We start from the raw sequence: 18,760 nt of genomic DNA on the forward strand, positions 1-18,760 counted from the left end.
GGGACCCAGGTGCACCCACTTCCCTGCACTGTGTCCCCCAGGGGGGGCTGCCCCCCAGACAGCTGACGAGGGGCCGAGCCAAAGCCCACGCCGCCTGGCACCCTTCCAGGCCCACTGCGGTCAGGACGTCCAGGACATCAGGGGTCTGGCTGCCGGCCCCTCCCCCACAGAGGGCAGGACCCCCAGGACGGGGGGAGCCAGGAGAACGGAGACAGGACAGGGTCTCCCTGCAGAGGACCTGGGGAAGGTTGGCCAGAGCCACCGTCTCCCCACAAATCCCATCTGCGCCCGCAGGGCCTGTGCCTGGCTGGGGGCCTCACCCCAGCAGCTCGGGGCCCAGGTGCCGAGCCCTGGGGGCGCTCGCCCCGGCCTGAACACAGGGATCTACACGTTAGCACCCCGGCCTGACCCCTGAGGGGGACGCCTGCCCTGCCGCCCCCATGGCACTCCTGCCCAAGCCAGCCTCCGACGCCTGATCACACCTTCAAACCGCCCAGGACTCGCGGGTCCGCAGGGCAGCACAGGGTCCGGGAGGGGGCCCTGCACGGAGCGACGCCAGCAGAAGCTGCTGACGTTTGCGCGGGTCTGCGGCTTGGCTAGCGACAGGTGTTAGCGTTAGCGTCCTGGTTCTGACCGCTCTTTGGGGCGCTTAAAGCCTTAACGGTGGACGGGACAAGCAACTCGACTGTTTCGGCCACTTTTCTGTAAGCCTGAAGTCAGTTCAGAAACGAACGTTTTCCTCACAAGCGTCTCTGCGGTCGGGGTGGTGCGGGGCGAGGGCTCGTGGTCTGCCTGTGGAAGCCCGGAGCGCACGCTGGCTCGCCAGAGGGTGGACGTTCGCCTACCCCCGTCCTGTCACCCGACCGAGGCGGGCTCCGTGCACCCCAGCCGAAGAGCAGCTGCTGGGCTCCGGCCCACTCCTCTCCTTCTCTGTGGCTGGGGTGCGGGGGGCAGCTGATGCTTCCTTTAAATCCCTAAGGAAAAGGCTCGCCTTCCACGTTTGTAAGATGTCCTTTGGGAAGTCCCAGAAGGAGGGGGGGCATTGCACAAGGTGCACGTGAGCCTCCGAGCCCCCCACCGGCTCTGCTCTCCGCGGTCTGTAGGGGCCGCAGCAGGCGCCACGCCGGGGCGCCCTCCCAAATTGGGGTACTCCTCTCCCCGCGAGCAGAGCTATTTGGAGGATCGGGGCCCTGTGGGCTGCTCAGGGGGGCCGAGGACTCTAGGAGGTGCTGCAGACCCCCTGCTGGGGCGGTAGGGGCACCCACGGGGCGGGCGGGCCCCCTCAGGTGCCCCTGGGGGAGGAGTGGGCCCCGCCGGCGGCCAGGGCTGCGCCTCATGTTTTTCCTGCCAGCGGCTCTGGCGCCCGGCCACGTGAGCTGACGCTGACCCACATTCCCACCGCGCCCGGCGGAAAGCAGGCCACCGCGAGGCTGGAGCCGGGGCGTCTGGCCGCAAGGCTGTGGGCCCAGAATTCTAGGCTGGGAAGTGGGTCCCGAGGGGAAGGAGGCCTCCCCTGGTCCTCGGGGTGCCGGCCTCGCCAGGCTTGTGGGGCGAAGCGGGGAGGCCGCCTGGGCAGGGGGAGGGGACAGGGCACGGTGCTGCTCGCACACCGCCCTGGCGACCCCTCCCCAGCGGGGCTGGCTCCTCCGGTGATGCCCCCCGTCTGAAGGCGGCCCCTTGACCGGGCTCCCTCCGGTTGAACCTGACACCCTGACTAGACAGGACAGGCCTGGACGCTGCAGCACAGACCCCAGGAGGGGCCATTGCCCATCTTGAGGGAGGGGTGGATGGAGGCCAGGGGGCACCGCTCGGGGAGGGTACTTTGCCCTCCGGTAGCCCCGCCGGCCGTGCTCAAAGCCCAGGCGGTGTGTCTTCCCCAGGATGGGGAGCCCTAGCGGTCGCTTCCCCCCAGGACCCCCCCAGCAATGCTCAGGGCCACAGCGAGTGAGGCCACCAGGGGTGTCACGGCCTCACTTGCCAGCCCCAAGGCCGGGGCCGCTGGCATTGCAGGGGCTCTGGGGAGAGCCCTGAGGCCAGGTCCCTGAGCTGCAGTGTGGTCTCTCCCCACTGGACAGACGGGTGGACCCATCTCAGGACAGCTACCCCAGCAAAGTGACAGGGGCGAGGGGGCGTGGGGCAGGCGCGTCCTCGAAAACAGCCGCAGGGTCAGCCTGGGACGCCGGCTGCGATGGCGGGGGCGCAGGGCTGTGCGTGGGGTGTGTACGCGTGTGCCGCCCGGTGCCCCGGTGCGGGGGCAGTGAAGCAGAGCCCCGGCAGCCCCTGTCCCGCCAGACACTGAGGCTTGTGGCCCGCGGATCCTTCACCCGGACACCTCGGCCCCCCCGCCTCCCTCCCCCGGTGCTGGGCCGGCTCTGCTCTGCAGAAGAGCCCAGCCCGAGGGTTCGGCCCCGGCTGTCACCTGCGGTCTGCGGCTTCAGCCAGCCCCTTCCCCATGGCTCTGTCTCCTTGCTGACAGGGTCAATGGGTGGTGTGGCTCCTGGGAGCCTGCTGGACCAGGTGGGGCTGTGGTACAGGGAGCACTGAGGCGAGTGCCCAGGGGCCGGGGCCCCCTGGACAGCGGGGCACTTCCAGGCTTTTAGCAGCAACAGGCTGTGCCTCCCCCCCACGCCCCACCCCTCCCCAGCCTGTAACCCAGACTGTGAGTCCTGTGAACCCGGCAGACGGGGAGGGAGGTGTCGGCGGAGGTGCTCTCTGCCCCAGGGGCGAGGCGTCTCCTGGGGCCCCCTGCTTAGGCAGAGAGCAGCCCTCTGCTCGGAGCACCCCCTCTGCTGATAGCACCCCTCTGCTGGGAGCAGCCCTCTGCTGGCTCTCTCCAAAGTTGCCCCTCTCCCCACCACGTGTCCTTCCAAGGAAAGATGCTTTTCCTGTGGAGACGGAGCTCCCGGAGCCCATCAGAACTCGGCTTCCAGGTTCAGATATAGCAGATGACTTCACAGCCCCGTGGAGAGCGACAGAGGAAAATCCAGGGGGAGGAAGAAAATGTGAAAATTAAAGCGTAAATCCCCAAATCCCAAAACTCTCCCCAGGATCCACGGCCAGCCTGGCCACCAGGGAGGGCCTCTGACTCAGCGCTTGTACGGAGCTCCATCCCTGCACAGCTGCTGTGCTGGCCTGCGGGGTCATGAGGACAGGGCTCGTCTCTGTGGGAAAGCACACTGGGAGCCAGAGGGGCTGGAGGCCGTCAGGGAGCTGGTCACACCCCACGCTCTGCAGAGACCCCGAGGCAACTCTGGCTCAGGGATTCCTCAGCCCAGCTCACCCCCGGGCGTGGAGCGTCCGCCGCCCCGTCAGAGCCCGGAGGCCCAGGGCCACCCCCCTGGTGCTGGGCGCCCAGGCCCAGAGGCGGGGGCTGCTGTCCTGGGGGCCCTGCCCCCTCCACCTGCCCTGGTCCAAACCCCATCGGGAGTGTGTGTTGGGGTCCTGCCCGTGGGCTCAGCATCCCCTCTGGGCTGTACACACATTCCAGCACCGTCCCCTGCTGCCCACTCCGGCCAGTGCCCCCCTCCCCGACCCCCAGGCCGTCCCTGCAGACCTCAGAGCCCTTCCCAAGGCCGAGCTCTGCTAGACAGGGTCCCAGAGGGGGCGTAAGAGGCAGCGGAGCACACAGCCCGGGAAGAGGCCATCGGGCCAGGGGGTCGGGTGAGCAGTGAGGACCCTCCTGCCCCCCGCTGGGCCCTTCCCGTGTGCGACCGCTCAGCACTGTCTGTCTACACTCGTGGCCGAGACCCAGAGCAGACGGGGAAGCACAGGCTCCACCCGCCCCATATCCTGCTGGGTGGGAGCTCACACTGGGCACCCTTGTCGTGGGCCTGGGCGTGGGGGGAGCATGGCGTGGGGTCCCAGCCCTCGTCTGTAGCTCAGCCCCGCCCCGCTTTGGGTAACCTTCCCACGGGGCTTTCACCTGCTCTCTGAGCACCTGACCTTCGGCTGCTCTGCGGCTGCTTCCCTGCCCGACGCTGGTCAGCTGGTTACTCAGCGTCACCTTCGGAGCCCACCTCTGACCGGTGGGTTGCATTGGGACTGGGGGCCGCAGAGAAACCTGGGGCACCTGATCCTCTTCAACACGCCACGCTTTGGCCCCTGGGTGCGACGACCCTGTAACTGGTGTGTCCCTGCAGGGACCTGGCAGCTCCTGACAGGTGTGAGCTGCAGCAAAGACCCAAGGGCAGCTCACAGGTCCCCCAAATGTCCACAAGCCCTCCAGCCCCACGTTTTCTAGAACGGCGCCACTCCCCGCGAGAGGTGGGGTCTGCTGCCTGTCCCGTGACCCGGGGCTGTGGCTCCACGACTCACGAGGGCAGGTCAGGAACGGCCATGCAGCTTCCTCCTGGCTCGCGTTCCCAGGGCCCCTGCCCGGGAGGCAGCCACCGCGCTTCAGGAAGCACGGGGCACGCAGAAGCCACGGGCAGGGGCTCCAGGCCCCGCCAAGGTCCCAGGCCAGCATGAAACCCCGGGCAGTGAGCGGAAGGGCCTCTGGATGACTTCGGCCGTGGCCTTCCAGCCACCCAGTGACACCAGGAGGAGCGGGGACCAGCTGCCCACTGAGCCCTGCCCACGTGCAGGTTTGTAGGCAAAACAGACGGTGCGGTGGTTTCCAGGCAGTCGGTCCCGGGCTGGCTGGTCAAGTGCCGGCCGATAACCAGAGCAGACCCCACGCGGGGCCCTGGGTGCTGGCAGGCTCCTTCCAGACCCTTCTGAGGCCCGTGGTCCCTGCAGCGCTGGGGGCCTGAGTGCTCACGGGAGCCCAAAAAGGCTTCCTGCCCTGAATGCAAAGCCCCATGGCTGCGTCTTCCAGAACACTCTGCAGGGACGGTGGAGGCAGTCGGGCCTTCCCCCAGGACTGTTGCTCACGGGTGTGTTGGGCTCCTTCTCCTCGGAGGCCACGTATCCACCAACTCCCCCACCCCTGAGATGTCCAGGCTCTCGGTTACTCCCGGCGGGCACCACTGCAAGAGTCTGCCTATCCAGAACTTCCTTCGCTGAAGGAGCATTTTCTTCTACACTAAGCCCCCTACACGCCAGCCTTCAAGCTGTGAACTTTCAAAGATGCGAACGTGTGTTCCCACGTCCAATCAGGCAAGTTAGTCATGTGTCTGGCATACATTGTCCCGTGTGTGCATCCTCTGCCGGTGGCTGTGCTTTTGTGTACTTTACTGTACAGTACTGTATAGAGTACGGTAGTAAAGTGTCTTTATTTCAGGGCCAGGATGTCTGGAAGCAAGGGTAAAAGCAGCAGTGATGTAGCTGGTACTACTGTACTTTTCAAGGTACTGTACTGTAAGATTAAAAATGTTTTCTTTATTTTTTGTGTGTTTTTTATGTATTATATGTGTGAAAAATAAAAACCTATTACAGTACAGTACGATATAGCCAATTGTGTTAGTTCGGCACCTAGGCTAACTTTGCTGGACGTACGAATAAATTGGACTTACGAACACACTCTCGGAACAGAACTTGTTCGTACGTAGGGAACTTACTATACTGTATCTTTGAGACAAATTTCCCTGTGTCTTATTCTCTCTGGAAATACCAGCAGTTTATTGCGAACCTGTGTGCTTGTCTGGTTTCCTCTCTGTGTTTTCTCCTTTGCATCTCGTCTTGAATACCAGGCTCCACCCGGGCTGGCATCTTTGCTCTACCCCTTGACGTGGCTGGTGCTGAGGACTGTGCCTGGCACACAGGAGCCACCAATTGTTTTGACTGTCTCTTCTTCTTTTTTTAAAAAAAAAAAATTTATTTATTTGTTTTTGGCTGCGTTGGGTCTTCGTTGCTGTGCATGGGCTTTCTCTAGTTGCAGCGAGTGGGGGCTACTCTTCGTTGCTGTGTGCAGGCCTCTCATTGCGGTGGCTTCTCTTGTTGTGGAGCACTGGCTCTAGGCGCACGGGCTTCAGTAGTTGTGGCACGTGGGCTCTGTAGTTGTGGCTTGAGGGCTCTAGAGCGCAGGCTCAGTAGTTGTGGTTCACGGGCTTAGCTGCTCCACGGCATGTGGGGTCTTCCTGGACCAGGGCTCAAACCCGTGTCCCCTGCATTGGCAGGTGGATTCTTAACCACTGCATCACCAGGGAAGTCCTTGACTGTCTTTTCTTGATGGTGTCTTTTGATGGTGTCTTTTGAAGAACAAAGGTTTTTCATTTTGATGAAGCATAATTTATTTTTCCTTTGGTTGTTTGTGCTTCAGGTGTCAAAAGCTAAGAAATCATTGCCTAAATCCACGGTCACAAAATATATACCTAAGATTCCTTTTATAGTTTTAGTTTTACATTTGGGTCTTTGATCTGTTTTGACCTAATTTTTGTATACGGTATGAGGTGGGAACCAAGTTCTCTCTTCTGCATGTGGACGTCCATTTGTCTCGGCACCATCTCTGAAGACACTGTTCTTTCCTCTAGCACATGGTTTTGGCACCCTTGTCAAAGATCAATTGACCAGAAATGTGAGGGTTCATTTCTGAACTATCAGTAATGTTCCATTGGCTTCTATGTCTATTCTCATGCCAGTGACACACTGTCTTGATTCCTGTAGCTTTGTAATAATTTTTGAAATTGATAAGTATGAGTTCTCCCACTTAGTGCCTCTTTTATAAGGTTATTTTGGTTATCTGGGGCCCTTTGCAAATCCATATGAATTTTAAGATCAGCCTTTCCATTTCTGGAGGGGAAAAAAAGCGGTTGGAATTTTGATAGGGATTGTAATGAATATGTAGATGGATTGGGGGAATGTTTCCATCTTAACAATACTAACTCTCCCAATCAATGAATGTGAGATGTCTGTATGTCTTCTTTCATTTCTTCCAACAACGTTCTATAGTTTTCAGTGTACGACTCTTATACTTCTTTGCTTAAATTGATTCCTGTTTTTTATCCTTTTTGATGCTATTGTGAATGGAATTGTTTTCTTCATTTCACTTTCAGATTGTTTCCCGCTAGTGTATAGAAATACAACTAATTTTTGTGTATTGATCTTATATCTGCAATCTTGCTAGGCTCATTTATTAGCTCCAATATTTTTTGTACGGATTTCTTTTGATTTTGTATACAAAATCATGTCATCTGCAAACAGAGATAGTTTTACTTCTACTTTGTCACCGGTTGCCTTTTGTTTCATTTTCTTGCCTAATTTTCCTGGCTAGAACCTCCAACACAATGTAGAATAGAAGTAACAGGAGTGGGCAACCTTGTCTTTTTCCTAATTTTAGGGGGAAAGCTTTCCTTTTCCTCTTCTTGCAATGACTTCATCTAGTTTTGGTATCAGGGTAATACTAGCCTTGTAGAATGAGTTGGGAAGTGTTCCCTCTTCTATTTTTTCGGAAGATTTAGAGAAGGATTGGTATTAATTCTCCTTTAAATATTTTGTGAAATTCACTGGTGAAGCCATATGATCCTGAACTTTTCTTTATGGTAAGTTTTTTTTATTACTAATTCAATCTCTTTTTATAGGTCTATTCAGATTTTCTATTTCTTCTTCAGTCAGCATTGGTAGTTTGTGTCTTTAGGAATTTATCCATTTCATGTAGGTTATCTAATTTATTGGCGTACTGTTGTTCATAGGATTCTCTTATAATTCTTTTTTATTTCTGTAAGGTCATTAGTAATGTCTCCTATTTCACTCCTGATTTTAGTAATTTGAATCTCCTCTTTTTTTTTCTTGGTCTAGCTGGTCAATTTTCTTGATCTTTTCAAAGAACCAACTTTTGTTTTCATTGATTTTTCTCAATTTTTGAAATTCTCCGTTTCCTGTATTTCTGCTCTAATATTTATTATTTCCTTCTGCTTGATTTGGATTAGTTTGCTCTCCTTTTTCTAGTTTCTTTAGGTGGACGGTTAGGTTACGGATTTGAGATCTTATTTATTTCCTTCTAAGTACTGCTTTGCTTCATCCCATAAGTTTCCATATGTTGTGTTTTCATTTTACCTCAAAAGTATTTTCTAAATTATAATGTGATTTTTTCTTTGACCCATTGGTTACTAAGGAGTATAAGGTTTAATTTCAATGTATTTTTAAATTTCCTAAATGTCTTCCTGTTACTGATTTTTAATTTCATTCCGTTGTGGTGAGAGAACGTATTTTGCATGATTTCAATCATTTTAAGTTTACTGAGACATCTTGTCACGTGGTCTATTCTGGAGATGCTCCATGTGCTGAAGAACACACTGTTGTTGGGTGGAGTCTTCTCAGACGCCTGCTGGGCCGAGTCTACACTGGGTCTACAGAGTAGCTCACGTCCTCTGTTTCCTGGAGATCTGCTGTCTTGTTGCTTTATCTGTCATTGAAAACAGGCTATTGAAAGTTGACAGTCCCCAATGATTATTGTTGAACTGTCCATTTCACCCTTCATTTGTCTGGTGTGCTTCACGCATTTTGGGACTCTATTGTGAGATGCATATACTTTGTAACGGTTATATCTTCTTGAAGGATTCGCCTGCTATCATTATAAAACGCCCTTCTCTGTCTCTTGTAACCATATCTGTCCTGAAGCCTCTTTTGCCTCATAGGGTAGAGTCACTCTCACTTGCTTTTGTTTACTGTTTGGTTCAGCTGGTTCATCCTTTTACTTCCACCTCTTTCTGTCTTTGAACGGAACGTCGGTCTTTTGCAGACAGCATGTAGTAAGACCAGGTTTTATTTTTGTCCAGTCTGCCATTCACTATCAGTTAACTGATATTTAATTCATATTGAATCTTCAACTGTAAGGTAGGATCTGCCATTTGCTACTTGTTTTCACCTGTATTATATCTTTTTTGTTCCTCTATTCCTCTATGCTGCCTCCCTTTGTGTTAAAGGGATATTTTCTAGTGTCTCATTTTAATTCACTTGTTTCTTTTCTTTTTAATTTTATTTATTTATTTTTGGCTGCGTTGGGTCTTCGTTGCTGCGCGTGGGCTTTCTCTAGGTGTGGCGAGCGGGGGCTACTCTTTGTTGCAGTGCGCGGGCTTCTCATTGTGGTGGCTTCTTTTGTTGTGGAGCACGGGCTCTAGGTGTGCGGGCTCAGTAGTTATGGCTCGCGGGCTCTAGGGCGCAGGTTCAGTAGTTGTGGCGCACAGGGTTAGTTGCTCCGCGGCATGTGGGATCTTCCCGAACCAGGGCTCGAACCCATGTCCCTGCATTGGCAGGCAAATTCTTAACCACTGCGCCACCAGGGAAGTTCCCCACTTGTTGTTTGTTTTACCATGTTTTTCGGTTATTTTCCTAGTGGTTTCCCTGGGATTTGTTGCTGTTGCTGCCTGCTGTAGTTTGTTTAGTGACATTTCTGAATTAATTCTGTTGAATCGGTATTCTTTGCCATGTGTGGTCACTAAGTCTCAGCTTCATCAGCTTAGTGGTCAATGACTGGACAGAGATTTCCTTAAATGCCTGGAACCAATGAGTTTCCCAGTCTTTATTGCGAGACTCTGTGGGTCTTAGGCCACATTTTCCGCATGCAGCCAGGCAGTCTGCAGCCTCAGGTTTTCCTTCGAAGCTCCTTGGTTACTCTCTTATTTGTCCTCATGGTTATCCATCACCTCGGCTGCTGCAAGGTTCATTAATCGTCTGTAACCGTTTTCAACCATCAGCCCTGGGGAAAAGGCTTTTCATCCTGGGTGGGCTCCGAATCAAGTCAAATACAGACAGCCTTGCAAGTGGGGGTCTTCCAGGAAACCAACGGACAGGTCAAATAATGACAAGTTTCTGGGGACACGGCTTTGAAAGTGCTCGGCTCCATTCTGATCTCTCCAGTGGCGCTGGGTTGTTGGTTTTCACCATGAATCTGGGTTGTCAATTTTCAAGGCTACTACAGAGCCGGAGGGTGGGGCATGGGCCTAGGGCAAATTAAAACACCTCACAGCTTGGAGAGGATGCGGGGAAGCTGGAACCCTTGTGCACGGTTAACAGGAATGTGAAATGGTGCAGCAGCTGTGGAAAACGATGTGGCTGTCCCTCAAAACATTAAAAACAGAGCTACCAACTATACTTCAACAAAAAAAATTTTTTTAAAGAATTTCCATATGAAGCGATTCTACTTCTACCCCAAAGGCTTGAAAGCAGGGTCCCGAAGAGATACTTGTGTCACCTTGTTCAGCAGCATTAGTCAGAATAGCTAAGATGTGGAGGTGTCCATTGTCAGATGAATGAATAAGCAAAGTGTGGTAAATACGTACAGTGGACGATTATTCAGCCTTAAAAAGGAAGGGGATTCTATGAAGGAAGTCAAACACCAACAGTACATTATGTGACTATTTGTATCAGGCATAAAAAGAGGCAAAAATAACTGATAAAGTTGGAAATTAGAACAGTGTTCACTTCGGGGATGGTAGTGACTGGAAGGTAACAAAAGAGGAGGTTTCCTGTGTTCTTAAATTTCTATTCCTTGATCCAATTACTGATTACATGAATGCCTTCCATTTCTGAAAATCCACTGAGCTATATGCAAGGGAAAGTATAATTTTCTTTATGTACATTACACTTTGTAAACACTGACTTACAAGAAAAAAAAATTACAGGGACATTAAAAAAAACAAAGGAATTCTGACACCTGCTACAACATGGATGAACCTAAGAACATTATGCCGAGTAAATAAGCCAGATACAAAAGGACAAACGAACACTGTACGATTCCACTCAGATCATGTCCCTAGAGTCTTCAAAATGACAGAGACAAAAAGTAGAGTGAGGGTTTCTGGGGCTGAGAGGAGGGGACAGGGAGCTATTGCTGGAAAGGGAGAGAGTTTCAGATTCAGAAGATGAAAAGGTCTGTGGACGGATGGTGGTGACGGCGGCACAACAATGTGAATGTGCTTAATGCCACTGAGCTGTCACTGAAAAATGGTTAAGATGGTAAAAAACCAAAAACCTCATAGCTGCTCTTACCAAGATTCGGCTAATTTTCTTGATTGAAAAACAGAAAACAAAAAACAGCTCTCCAAGGACTGCTGCAAGCTTCTGGTTAATTTCCAGAGTACAGAAGAAGCTGGCTCTGGCCGTTTTGTCCCGTTTTCTCGTTGCTATTACAACGGACAGTGTTTTCCCAGCTCCTCACTCTGCCGTTTTTGCTGAGGTCCTGGAATCTTCACTGGGATGGAGACACAGCAAATTCTGCTGCACAGACAGTCCTGTGTTTCTGGAAGCCGGGCTGCTGAGCAGAGGAGGGAACGTTCATGTTTACAGCCAGATGGAGGCATATCTCCTCCCAGGCCTGCGGTCGGCGGCCATGGAGGCCTCCTCCGTGAAGGTGAGGCTTGGCGAGAGCCCTGGCTCCCCTGGCCCTTCTGCAAGCCAGGCGTGCTCGCAGGGGTGACACCCACAGAGGCCGAGCCAGCGGCGAGGCCCCCGCTGGGCCTCCCTGCACGAGCGCAGGGAACCGGGTGCTGTTGGGGGGCTCAGCTCACCCAGCACCCATCCTAGCGCCTCCCGGACCCAGGGTTCCCTGACCTGACTCAGGTCCCACCAATCAGAAGTGCTAAGAGACCTGAACCCAGGATGGAGTGAGGTGGGAAGGAGGGAGGGAGCGAGGTCTCTGGGCAGGTGGGCAGCAGCTCACAGCTGCGTTCCTCAGATTCTGGGCTGCAGGACCCCCGGGGCACATCCCTGTCTGCTCGGGCAGACTTACTTCTCTGCAGGAGCCAAGACTGTAAACAAGGCAGGGCCGACCAGGCCTTCCGGGGGCCCTGTCAGGAGGGGCTCTCCCTGAGACCTGAGACGGGAAGAGGCCGGCCTGGAAAGAGGTCTCCAGATAGAGGGAGCCGCAGTGCAAAGGCCCTGGGGCACACGGGGAGGAGGTGCTGGGACAGGAGTGCGGGCGGGCGGGCAAGGGGCCAGCAGGGCGCTGGGAGGGCTCAGCCTCGGGGATGGGAAGCCCCTGTGTGCGGGCTGCGGCGTCTGGCAGGAACTTGGCCCTCGGTCAACGTCTGGTGAGGGGACAGACCAGCAAACAAACTCGTGCCTGTCAGCCGACCAGCCCCTGAGGAGCCAGACTCCACGCCAGGTCTGGGTGCTCCCAAGGAGATGGGCGTCCCCCCACCCAGGGCCCCACCTGAAAGAGCCCTTGTTACTCCGGCCTCAAGAGCCCCTTGGCCAGAATACAAATGGAAGGTCCCGCTGGAGCCCTATGTCCCTCGGGCCCCTTGGGTTCTGGGCCGTGGCAGGGCCCCAGCCCGGGGCACGGACATGACCATTGCCTCCCCGGCATCCCGTGTGCCTGGCCCGTCCTCAGCGGCTCACACAGGGACTCCTGCTAACTCCACGCCCCCCCGGGGCCAGTTGGGGCAGCCCAGACCCCGCCCCAAGTCCACCACGAGCAACACTCGGCTAGAAGACGCCTTTTAGAACCGCCAGGCCCTGGGAGGACAGTGTCAGCGGCTCGTCCTGCGCTGTGCACTCATCTGAGCTACAGCGGCCCTGGGGTCGGGGTGCCCGCTGCAGCCATCGGAGTCGTGGGTGGGCGGGGGATGCAGGCAGGCCTGGGAAGCGGGGCTTGGACAGGGATCTGCCACTGGGGCAAGCGGGGAGGGGCAGCAGTCAGCGAGTGTGGAGTCTGCAGAGGCCTGGCCACAGCACAGCCCTGAGCCTCGGTCCCCAGAAGCCACCTCGGGGTGACTGACCATAGACCGACTTACGGGAGGGGACCCTGGCCTCAGTGTCGGCCAGAGAACCAAGCAGTCGCCGAAGAACAGAATTCCACCCACAAACGCACCCAGGCCCCCAGCCCCACAGCCTCGGGGAGCAGGGCTTCTGTCCGCTGGGGTCACTCCCGTGTTCCCAGCGCTGAGACCCGGCAGGTGCTGGACATGTGTTTGCAAACGGATGACTTTACCCGGTGAGGGGCACCTGTGTGTAGAGGAGCCTGCTGTCTGTAGGGCTGTCAAGTGCTGCCCAGATGCCACCTCACCTGGTGCCCGTGAGGGACGGGGCACCGCGTCCTGGTTGGTGGAGGAGACCCAGCCCAGGCCAAGGGGCCACAGGCCGCCGGCTCCCAAGCTGCCCTCCGCACCCCTCTCTGAGCAGGGCACCCCGTGCCCCGCTGTGTCCCAAGGACTCCTCAGGCATGCTCTCAGGGTCACTCCACCACCAAAGAAAGTGCCTCCCTGTTCACCCGCCCCCCCGGCCCCTCCCGGGGGAGCCCTGAGCAAACAGAAGGTCCAGCCTTCAGTCCCCCCTGGCCGCACGTCGACGCGGGGCCCCGGGAGGGCAGAGCTGTGGGTGTGAGGGGCTAGGAGGGGAGCCTCCTGTAAAATGGGGCGAGCCCTGAGGCTGTCCGCGGCCGCTGGACGGCGGGCCAGCGCTGCCCAAGCACGTCCTCACTTCCCGGCACGAAACGGCCCAGGCCGACCTCCCACCTTCTCTCCTCAAACCCGGATCAGCCACTTCTCCAAGGACAGGGTGTGAGCAAAGACACCCCTGCCCGTTCTGCCCGGCTCGCGAGGGTGTGGGGACGTCCCCAGAGGCCACGTGGCACACCCACGCGTGATGAGCCTTCCGAGCTCCAGCTGTGTCCCTGCACGGCTGGCCTTTCTGCGAGGATGGCGACTAGCACGACACGCACCTCGGAGCGACCGCAGGGCGGCAGGGACCGTCCCATGCCTCCCAGGAAGCCAGACGGAAAAAGAGCTGCACTCCCCGCTTTTTTCACAAGGGTTTTCTTTTTGAAAGGGAGTTGTTTTCCATAAAGCATTGCTATTTATGTCAATGTGCAATAGGTTTATTTTTGTTATTTTTAAGTGAATTGATAAGTATTCCGAGCATTTCCATTAGGATCTCAAACACGGTGAGATTGACGGATGTCACCCACACAAACAGAAGCTCTTTGTGGGTCTCAGTGACTTTTCAGAGTGTAAGGGGTCCCGAGACCAAAGTGTTTGAGAACCACTGCGTTGGGCTCTGTTGCGAGCCTCAGGACCCGCAGTCTGAACGCGGTGTTCACAGCCACTTCCCCGCGGTTGTGTTGTTTACTTGAAATACAGGTTCGATCATTTGTTTTTGTTTGCAGTCTATTCTTGTGGATTCTCTTTATTTTTCTCTCTCTTTTTTGGAATGTGTAAAACATTAAGGTGGTTTCAAAACTCCGAATGCTTCCTTTTAAGCTTTAAAGCTCCCGGGGCGGTTCTTACAAGCCAGACCATCCCACTACCTTGTCCTTCCCGGCTCCCAGGCCCCATAATGAGCGTTCTGGAAATGTTCTCCTGACAGTGAGCAAAGATAAGAATCTGCTGGCAGTTTCTTCCGTATGCCAGGCATCCTTGGAGCTCTTCCCCATGAGGGAAGTTGGGGGGCCCGGGGTCACCTCCTGGCGCTTGGGGAAGGCGGCCTCATGGTTCCGACTCCCCTCGGGGGGACGGTCCAGTGCCCTGGCCACGGTGTGGACAGCATGGCTGCTCCATGCAGCTCTGTACGCGGGAAGGAGGCAGCTGTGTCCGCTGAACCCAGGGGCCCTGCTCCCCCGCCCGTCCTCAGCACTTGGACAGACGGACAGATGTCAGGCCTGACCATGGCCCTGACGTCCCACCCTGCCCTGAGGGCAGTGCACGCTGGCGGCCCTGGCCCAGCTCTCTTCCCAGCAGCTGGCTTTGGCACCCCCTCCGGGGAGACACCAGGGAGGGCCTGATGGGAACGGAGAGAACTGGGGGGAGAGGGGGGTGGGCTGGAGGGAAAGACAAAGGAAGGGGTGCGGCGAGTGGCCGGCGCCCAAGGGGAGTGACCTCAGCGCTGGAGCAGCATCTGCTCGGCGTCAGAGTGGGCGGGCGGCCAGGCCAGCTCCAGCACTGAGGTCCCTTTCTCTCCCTCTCCCCCGCGTGCTATCTGCCGCTCCGCTCGCTCTCCGGCGGCCGCGGTGGAGGATCTGGGGCCTCATTGGCCGGCTGGGTGCCTTCTGCAGCATAAATTGGAGCTCTGGGCTCTTGCTGGGACCTTCAGCTGCCCACAGCCTCCGGTCGCTCTTGCTGGGTGAGTACTGTGTGTGCTGGCCCCGGCCCCGCAGCCGCGCTGGCCTCCTGGCGCTGCCCCCCGCCAGAAACCCGCAGCACCCCAAGAGGGGCAGCACCCCAAGAGGGAGGCCCATCTAGTCCGGGGCACGGCGACCCTCCTGGTTCCCGGGGTTCCCTCAGACGGCAGCGCCAGAGGTGTGCCCCTCGGGAAAGCCGCAGGGCGCTGAGCTGGCTGTGAGCTCCATGCCAGGTGTAACCGGCCAGGCGCCCTGGGTTCCTGTAACCCAACATGGCTTGGCTTTCCAGCCACGGGGTCAGGCCCAGCCAGAGCCTGGAGGGGGAACGTGGAGGGAGGTGACCGGCGTCCTCGGGGGCCTGTAACCAGGGGCCGTGCGCAGGGCATCGGGGACCAGCGGTGCAGCATGTGCCCCGCCTTCTCGTAGGTGATGGGAACCCCGAGTCCGGCTGCCGCCTGGGGTGGAGCCCTCTGGGCCCTCCTGGCCACACTTGGCTGCTCGGCTGGCCAGCCGCTGGGGGGAGAGTCCATGTGCACGGCCCAGCCCCTGGCCAAGTACAGCATCACCTTCACGGGCAAGTGGACCCAGGCATCCTTCCCCAAGCAGTACCCGATGTTCCGCCCACCCGCGCAGTGGTCACCCCTGCTGGGTGAGTGCAGCCCCTGCCGTCCCGTGCCCGGCGGGCCTGGCGGTGACCCCCACTGCCCGGGAGGGGACGGTCACCCGACCGTGGCCCCGCACTTCACAGTGTGGAGGGGACCTCACCCAGTTCACTTCAGTGCGGGAGGTACTGGCTGAGTGCCTACTGTGTGCCGGCAGCAATGTCCCGGGCTTCGGGGCCGAGGCGGGGCAGGGTGGCCTGGGTCACGGGAAGGGCCGGCCGGTTGCCCGTCCTACCAGCCAGGTGCCGGGCAGTGGGAGGCCACCTGTGGGACATCCCGCGTGGCCCCGCGGGGGGAGGGGCGGTGTCCAGGGGTGATGCTCACACGGGTGGGTGGGGCCCAGGGGCAGTGCACAGCCCCGACTACAGCCTGTGGAGGAAGGGCCAGTATGCGAGCAACGGGCTGAGGGAGTTCGCCGAGCGCGGCGAGGCCTGGGCACTGATGCGGGAGATGGAAGCTGCCGGGGAGAAGCTGCAGAGCGTGCACGGCGTGTTCTCGGCCCCCGCCGTGCCCAGCGGCACCGGGCAGACGTCGGCGCAGCTTGAGGCCCACTCCAGGCACTCGCTCGTGAGTGGGGCGGCGTGGACGGTGGGCGGGCGGGCAGGAGCGGGGCGCGGGGGCTGCCGCTGAGCCCTCGGCCCCCAGGTGTCCTTCGTGGTCCGCATCGTCCCCAGCCCCGACTGGTTCGTGGGCGTCGAGAGCATGGACCTGTGTGACGGGGGCCGCTGGAGGGAGCAGGTGGCGGTGGACCTCCACCCCTACGACGCCGGGACCGACAGCGGCTTCACCTTCTCATCCCCCAAGTTCGCGACCGTCCCGCAGGACACGGTGACCGAGGTGAGGGGATGGCAGCTCTCTGCGCGGCGGCGCTGCCCGGGAGGACAGCCGAGGCCTGGGGGCGGGGCTGGCCCCTCCTGACCCATCTCCGGGCCGGGCCCCTCCTCCAGATCACGGCCTCCTCTCCCAGCCACCCCGTGAACTCCTTCTACTACCCGCGGCTGAAGTCCTTGCCTCCCATCGCTACGGTGACCCTGACCCTGGCGCGGCTCCTGCACAGCCCCAGGGCCTTCCCGCCCGCCCCGGGCTTGGGGGGCGGGGGCAACGAGGTCGCCGACAGCCTGCCAGGTGAGCCCAGCTCCCACCCCTCCGAGGCGCCCACGGCCACCCCCCACCCCCACCCCCGCTTCACACGCGTGACCCTGGGTTGCAGGCGCTCGGGCTGCCGGGCAGCCGCGACGCTCACCACTGGCTGCGTCGGGGCAGAAGCGGGTTTGGGTGTCGGTCGGGGACTTGCTCAGACATCACCTGGTCCTGAGCTCCGCTCCAGCTCTTACCTCCCACCCTTAGAATAACCCTCGAAAGTCAGTGCCCGCCCCAGAGGGACCGCCTGGGGAGTGACACCCGCTGATCCCAGAGGCACCCCCGCCCCCGCGTGCGCCCCGCCCCCAGGGGCCTGGGCCCGCCCCACGCAGAGCACCGTCGCCTGGCCACAGAGCCGGGTTGGGTGGCCGCGTGCAGTGGGAGGACGGGGCAAACCGGGAGAGGCGGCCGCTGCTCAGAGGGCGGGGCAGCGCCGTCGGGGCTGCGTGAACCCGCGTCTCTGAGCGATTTCAGAAGCAGGATGGGAGCATTTGGGTGGGGACGCTGGTTCTGAGAGATTTGGGATTCGGTTCATTCAACTCCAAACCGAAGAGTTAACTCTTAGCCAGCATTTTCAGCTGAAAGCCTTTCACACTTCTACAGCCCAGAAGTGAGTCGGAGAGGCCCCAGGCCCCGCCCGGTGTCCCCGCTGACCCCTGTGTGCCCTCCCGGCAGCGGGTCGGTGGGGGCGGTGCTGCCCGCGGGGGAGGGCCGAGCGGTGCGCCGGTGCCGGGCGAGCGAGGGGGCCGCGCCCCCAGTGTGCCAGCCTCCCGGAGGGTCGGCGCCTGGAACAGCAGAGCAGGCGGTGGAGACCCGGCCGGTCTGTGCCCACGTCAGAGAACGTTTCACGACAGGATCTCCGCCCTCCCCGCGCCCCTCCCCCCACCCCGGAGAGCCGGGGTCCAGCCGGCGTCGGGCTCTCAGGGCGGAAACCTTCACCCAGTCGCTGGGGGTGGCTTTTCGGGGGTGTGCTTGGTGGCGTCGCTCTGGAGGCCGCTGGAAAGCGCGCTGATAAAATCAGGAGTTTGCTGGCCAAGTTGGGAGGCGGTCTCGGGCGAGGGCCCCCTTCCTCTCCCGCAGCCCCGGCCCGCTCACCGTCCTCCTTGCGCCCCCAGCTCCGGAGACGCCGCTGGACTGCGAGGTGTCGCTGTGGTCGTCCTGGGGGCTGTGCGCAGGCCCGTGCGGGCGGCCCGGGGCCAAGAGCAGGACGCGCTACGTCCATTCGCGGCCCGCCAACCACGGGGCGCCCTGCCCGGCGCTGGAGGAGGAGGCCCCGTGCGTCCCCGACAACTGCGTCTGACCCCGGGGCCTCCGAGCCCCCTGAGCCCCGCCGCCGGCGACCTCCGCGCAGAGACTGGCCCCCGGCCCGGCGGCCGCGCTGCACGAGAGCCACAGCCCGGCCGTGAAATACCTCAGACCTGGTCGCCAGGCAGCTGCCCGGGCCGCCGGGTCACCGGCGCGAGACCAACACGTGCCTCGTCGCGTTCCCATCCCAGCTCTTGAATAAAGACCAGCGTCTCCTGACACCCGGTGCTGTGGTCTGTGTCCTGGGCGGGTGTCGGGTGAAGGCGGGGCCGGCAGATGGGCCACCAGACTTCCCTGAGGGGCAGTTGTCACCCTGCGGGGAGGAGCCGGTGGACCACCGCACGCGCACTCTCCACAACAGATTTCTATCCCCCATGGTCACCTTGACCCTTGACCTCAGGGAGGAAGGAGTGAAAGCAGCCATCCCCAGTCAGGGGCTGGAAGCCCAGCGGAAGCCCTGCTCGACAGACGGCCCGTGTGCTACGAGGAGCCTCGTGTGCCCACGGTTCCCAGCAGACGTGCTCCGTGGACATATGGGCACAGGCTCTTCAGGCACGGCACTCCCCAATGGGGGTGCCAGCCCACACCCCACCAGGCGCCGCACCCGCATCCCGCATCCCTGGCTCCCTGCACGTCCCTGGAGCGCCACCCGGGCCAGATTCCTGGGAGTCCAGGGGCACAGACGTTCCTGCCCCGGGGCAGCAGCTGCCCCGCAGGCACC

General features: G+C 59.0%; 1 protein-coding gene across 3 annotated transcripts; it reads left to right on the top strand.

Annotated features, from left to right (window-relative positions):
• The first annotated feature begins 14,716 nt into the window (after positions 1-14,716).
• SPON2 (spondin 2) lies at positions 14,717-18,255 on the top strand. Of its 3 annotated transcripts, none has more exons than XM_024119165.3 (6): positions 14,717-14,934; positions 15,359-15,581; positions 15,938-16,161; positions 16,240-16,431; positions 16,542-16,719; positions 17,850-18,121. In XM_024119165.3, the coding sequence occupies exons 2-6, from the start codon at positions 15,362-15,364 to the stop codon at positions 18,032-18,034; spliced, it is 999 nt and encodes a 332-aa protein (XP_023974933.1). In that variant the 5' UTR covers positions 14,717-14,934; positions 15,359-15,361; the 3' UTR covers positions 18,035-18,121. The 3 variants fall into 3 exon arrangements, with proteins under 3 accessions (XP_023974933.1, XP_028348255.1, XP_028348254.1); XM_028492454.2 differs by having other exon boundaries at positions 14,722-14,934; positions 15,944-16,161; positions 16,562-16,719; positions 17,850-18,255; XM_028492453.2 differs by having other exon boundaries at positions 14,723-14,934; positions 16,562-16,719; positions 17,850-18,255.
• The last annotated feature ends 505 nt before the right edge of the window (positions 18,256-18,760 follow it).

The sequence above is a fragment of the Physeter macrocephalus genome, chromosome 7 (assembly GCF_002837175.3).
Source record: "Physeter macrocephalus isolate SW-GA chromosome 7, ASM283717v5, whole genome shotgun sequence".
In the NCBI taxonomy this organism is placed as follows: domain Eukaryota; kingdom Metazoa; phylum Chordata; class Mammalia; order Artiodactyla; family Physeteridae; genus Physeter; species Physeter macrocephalus.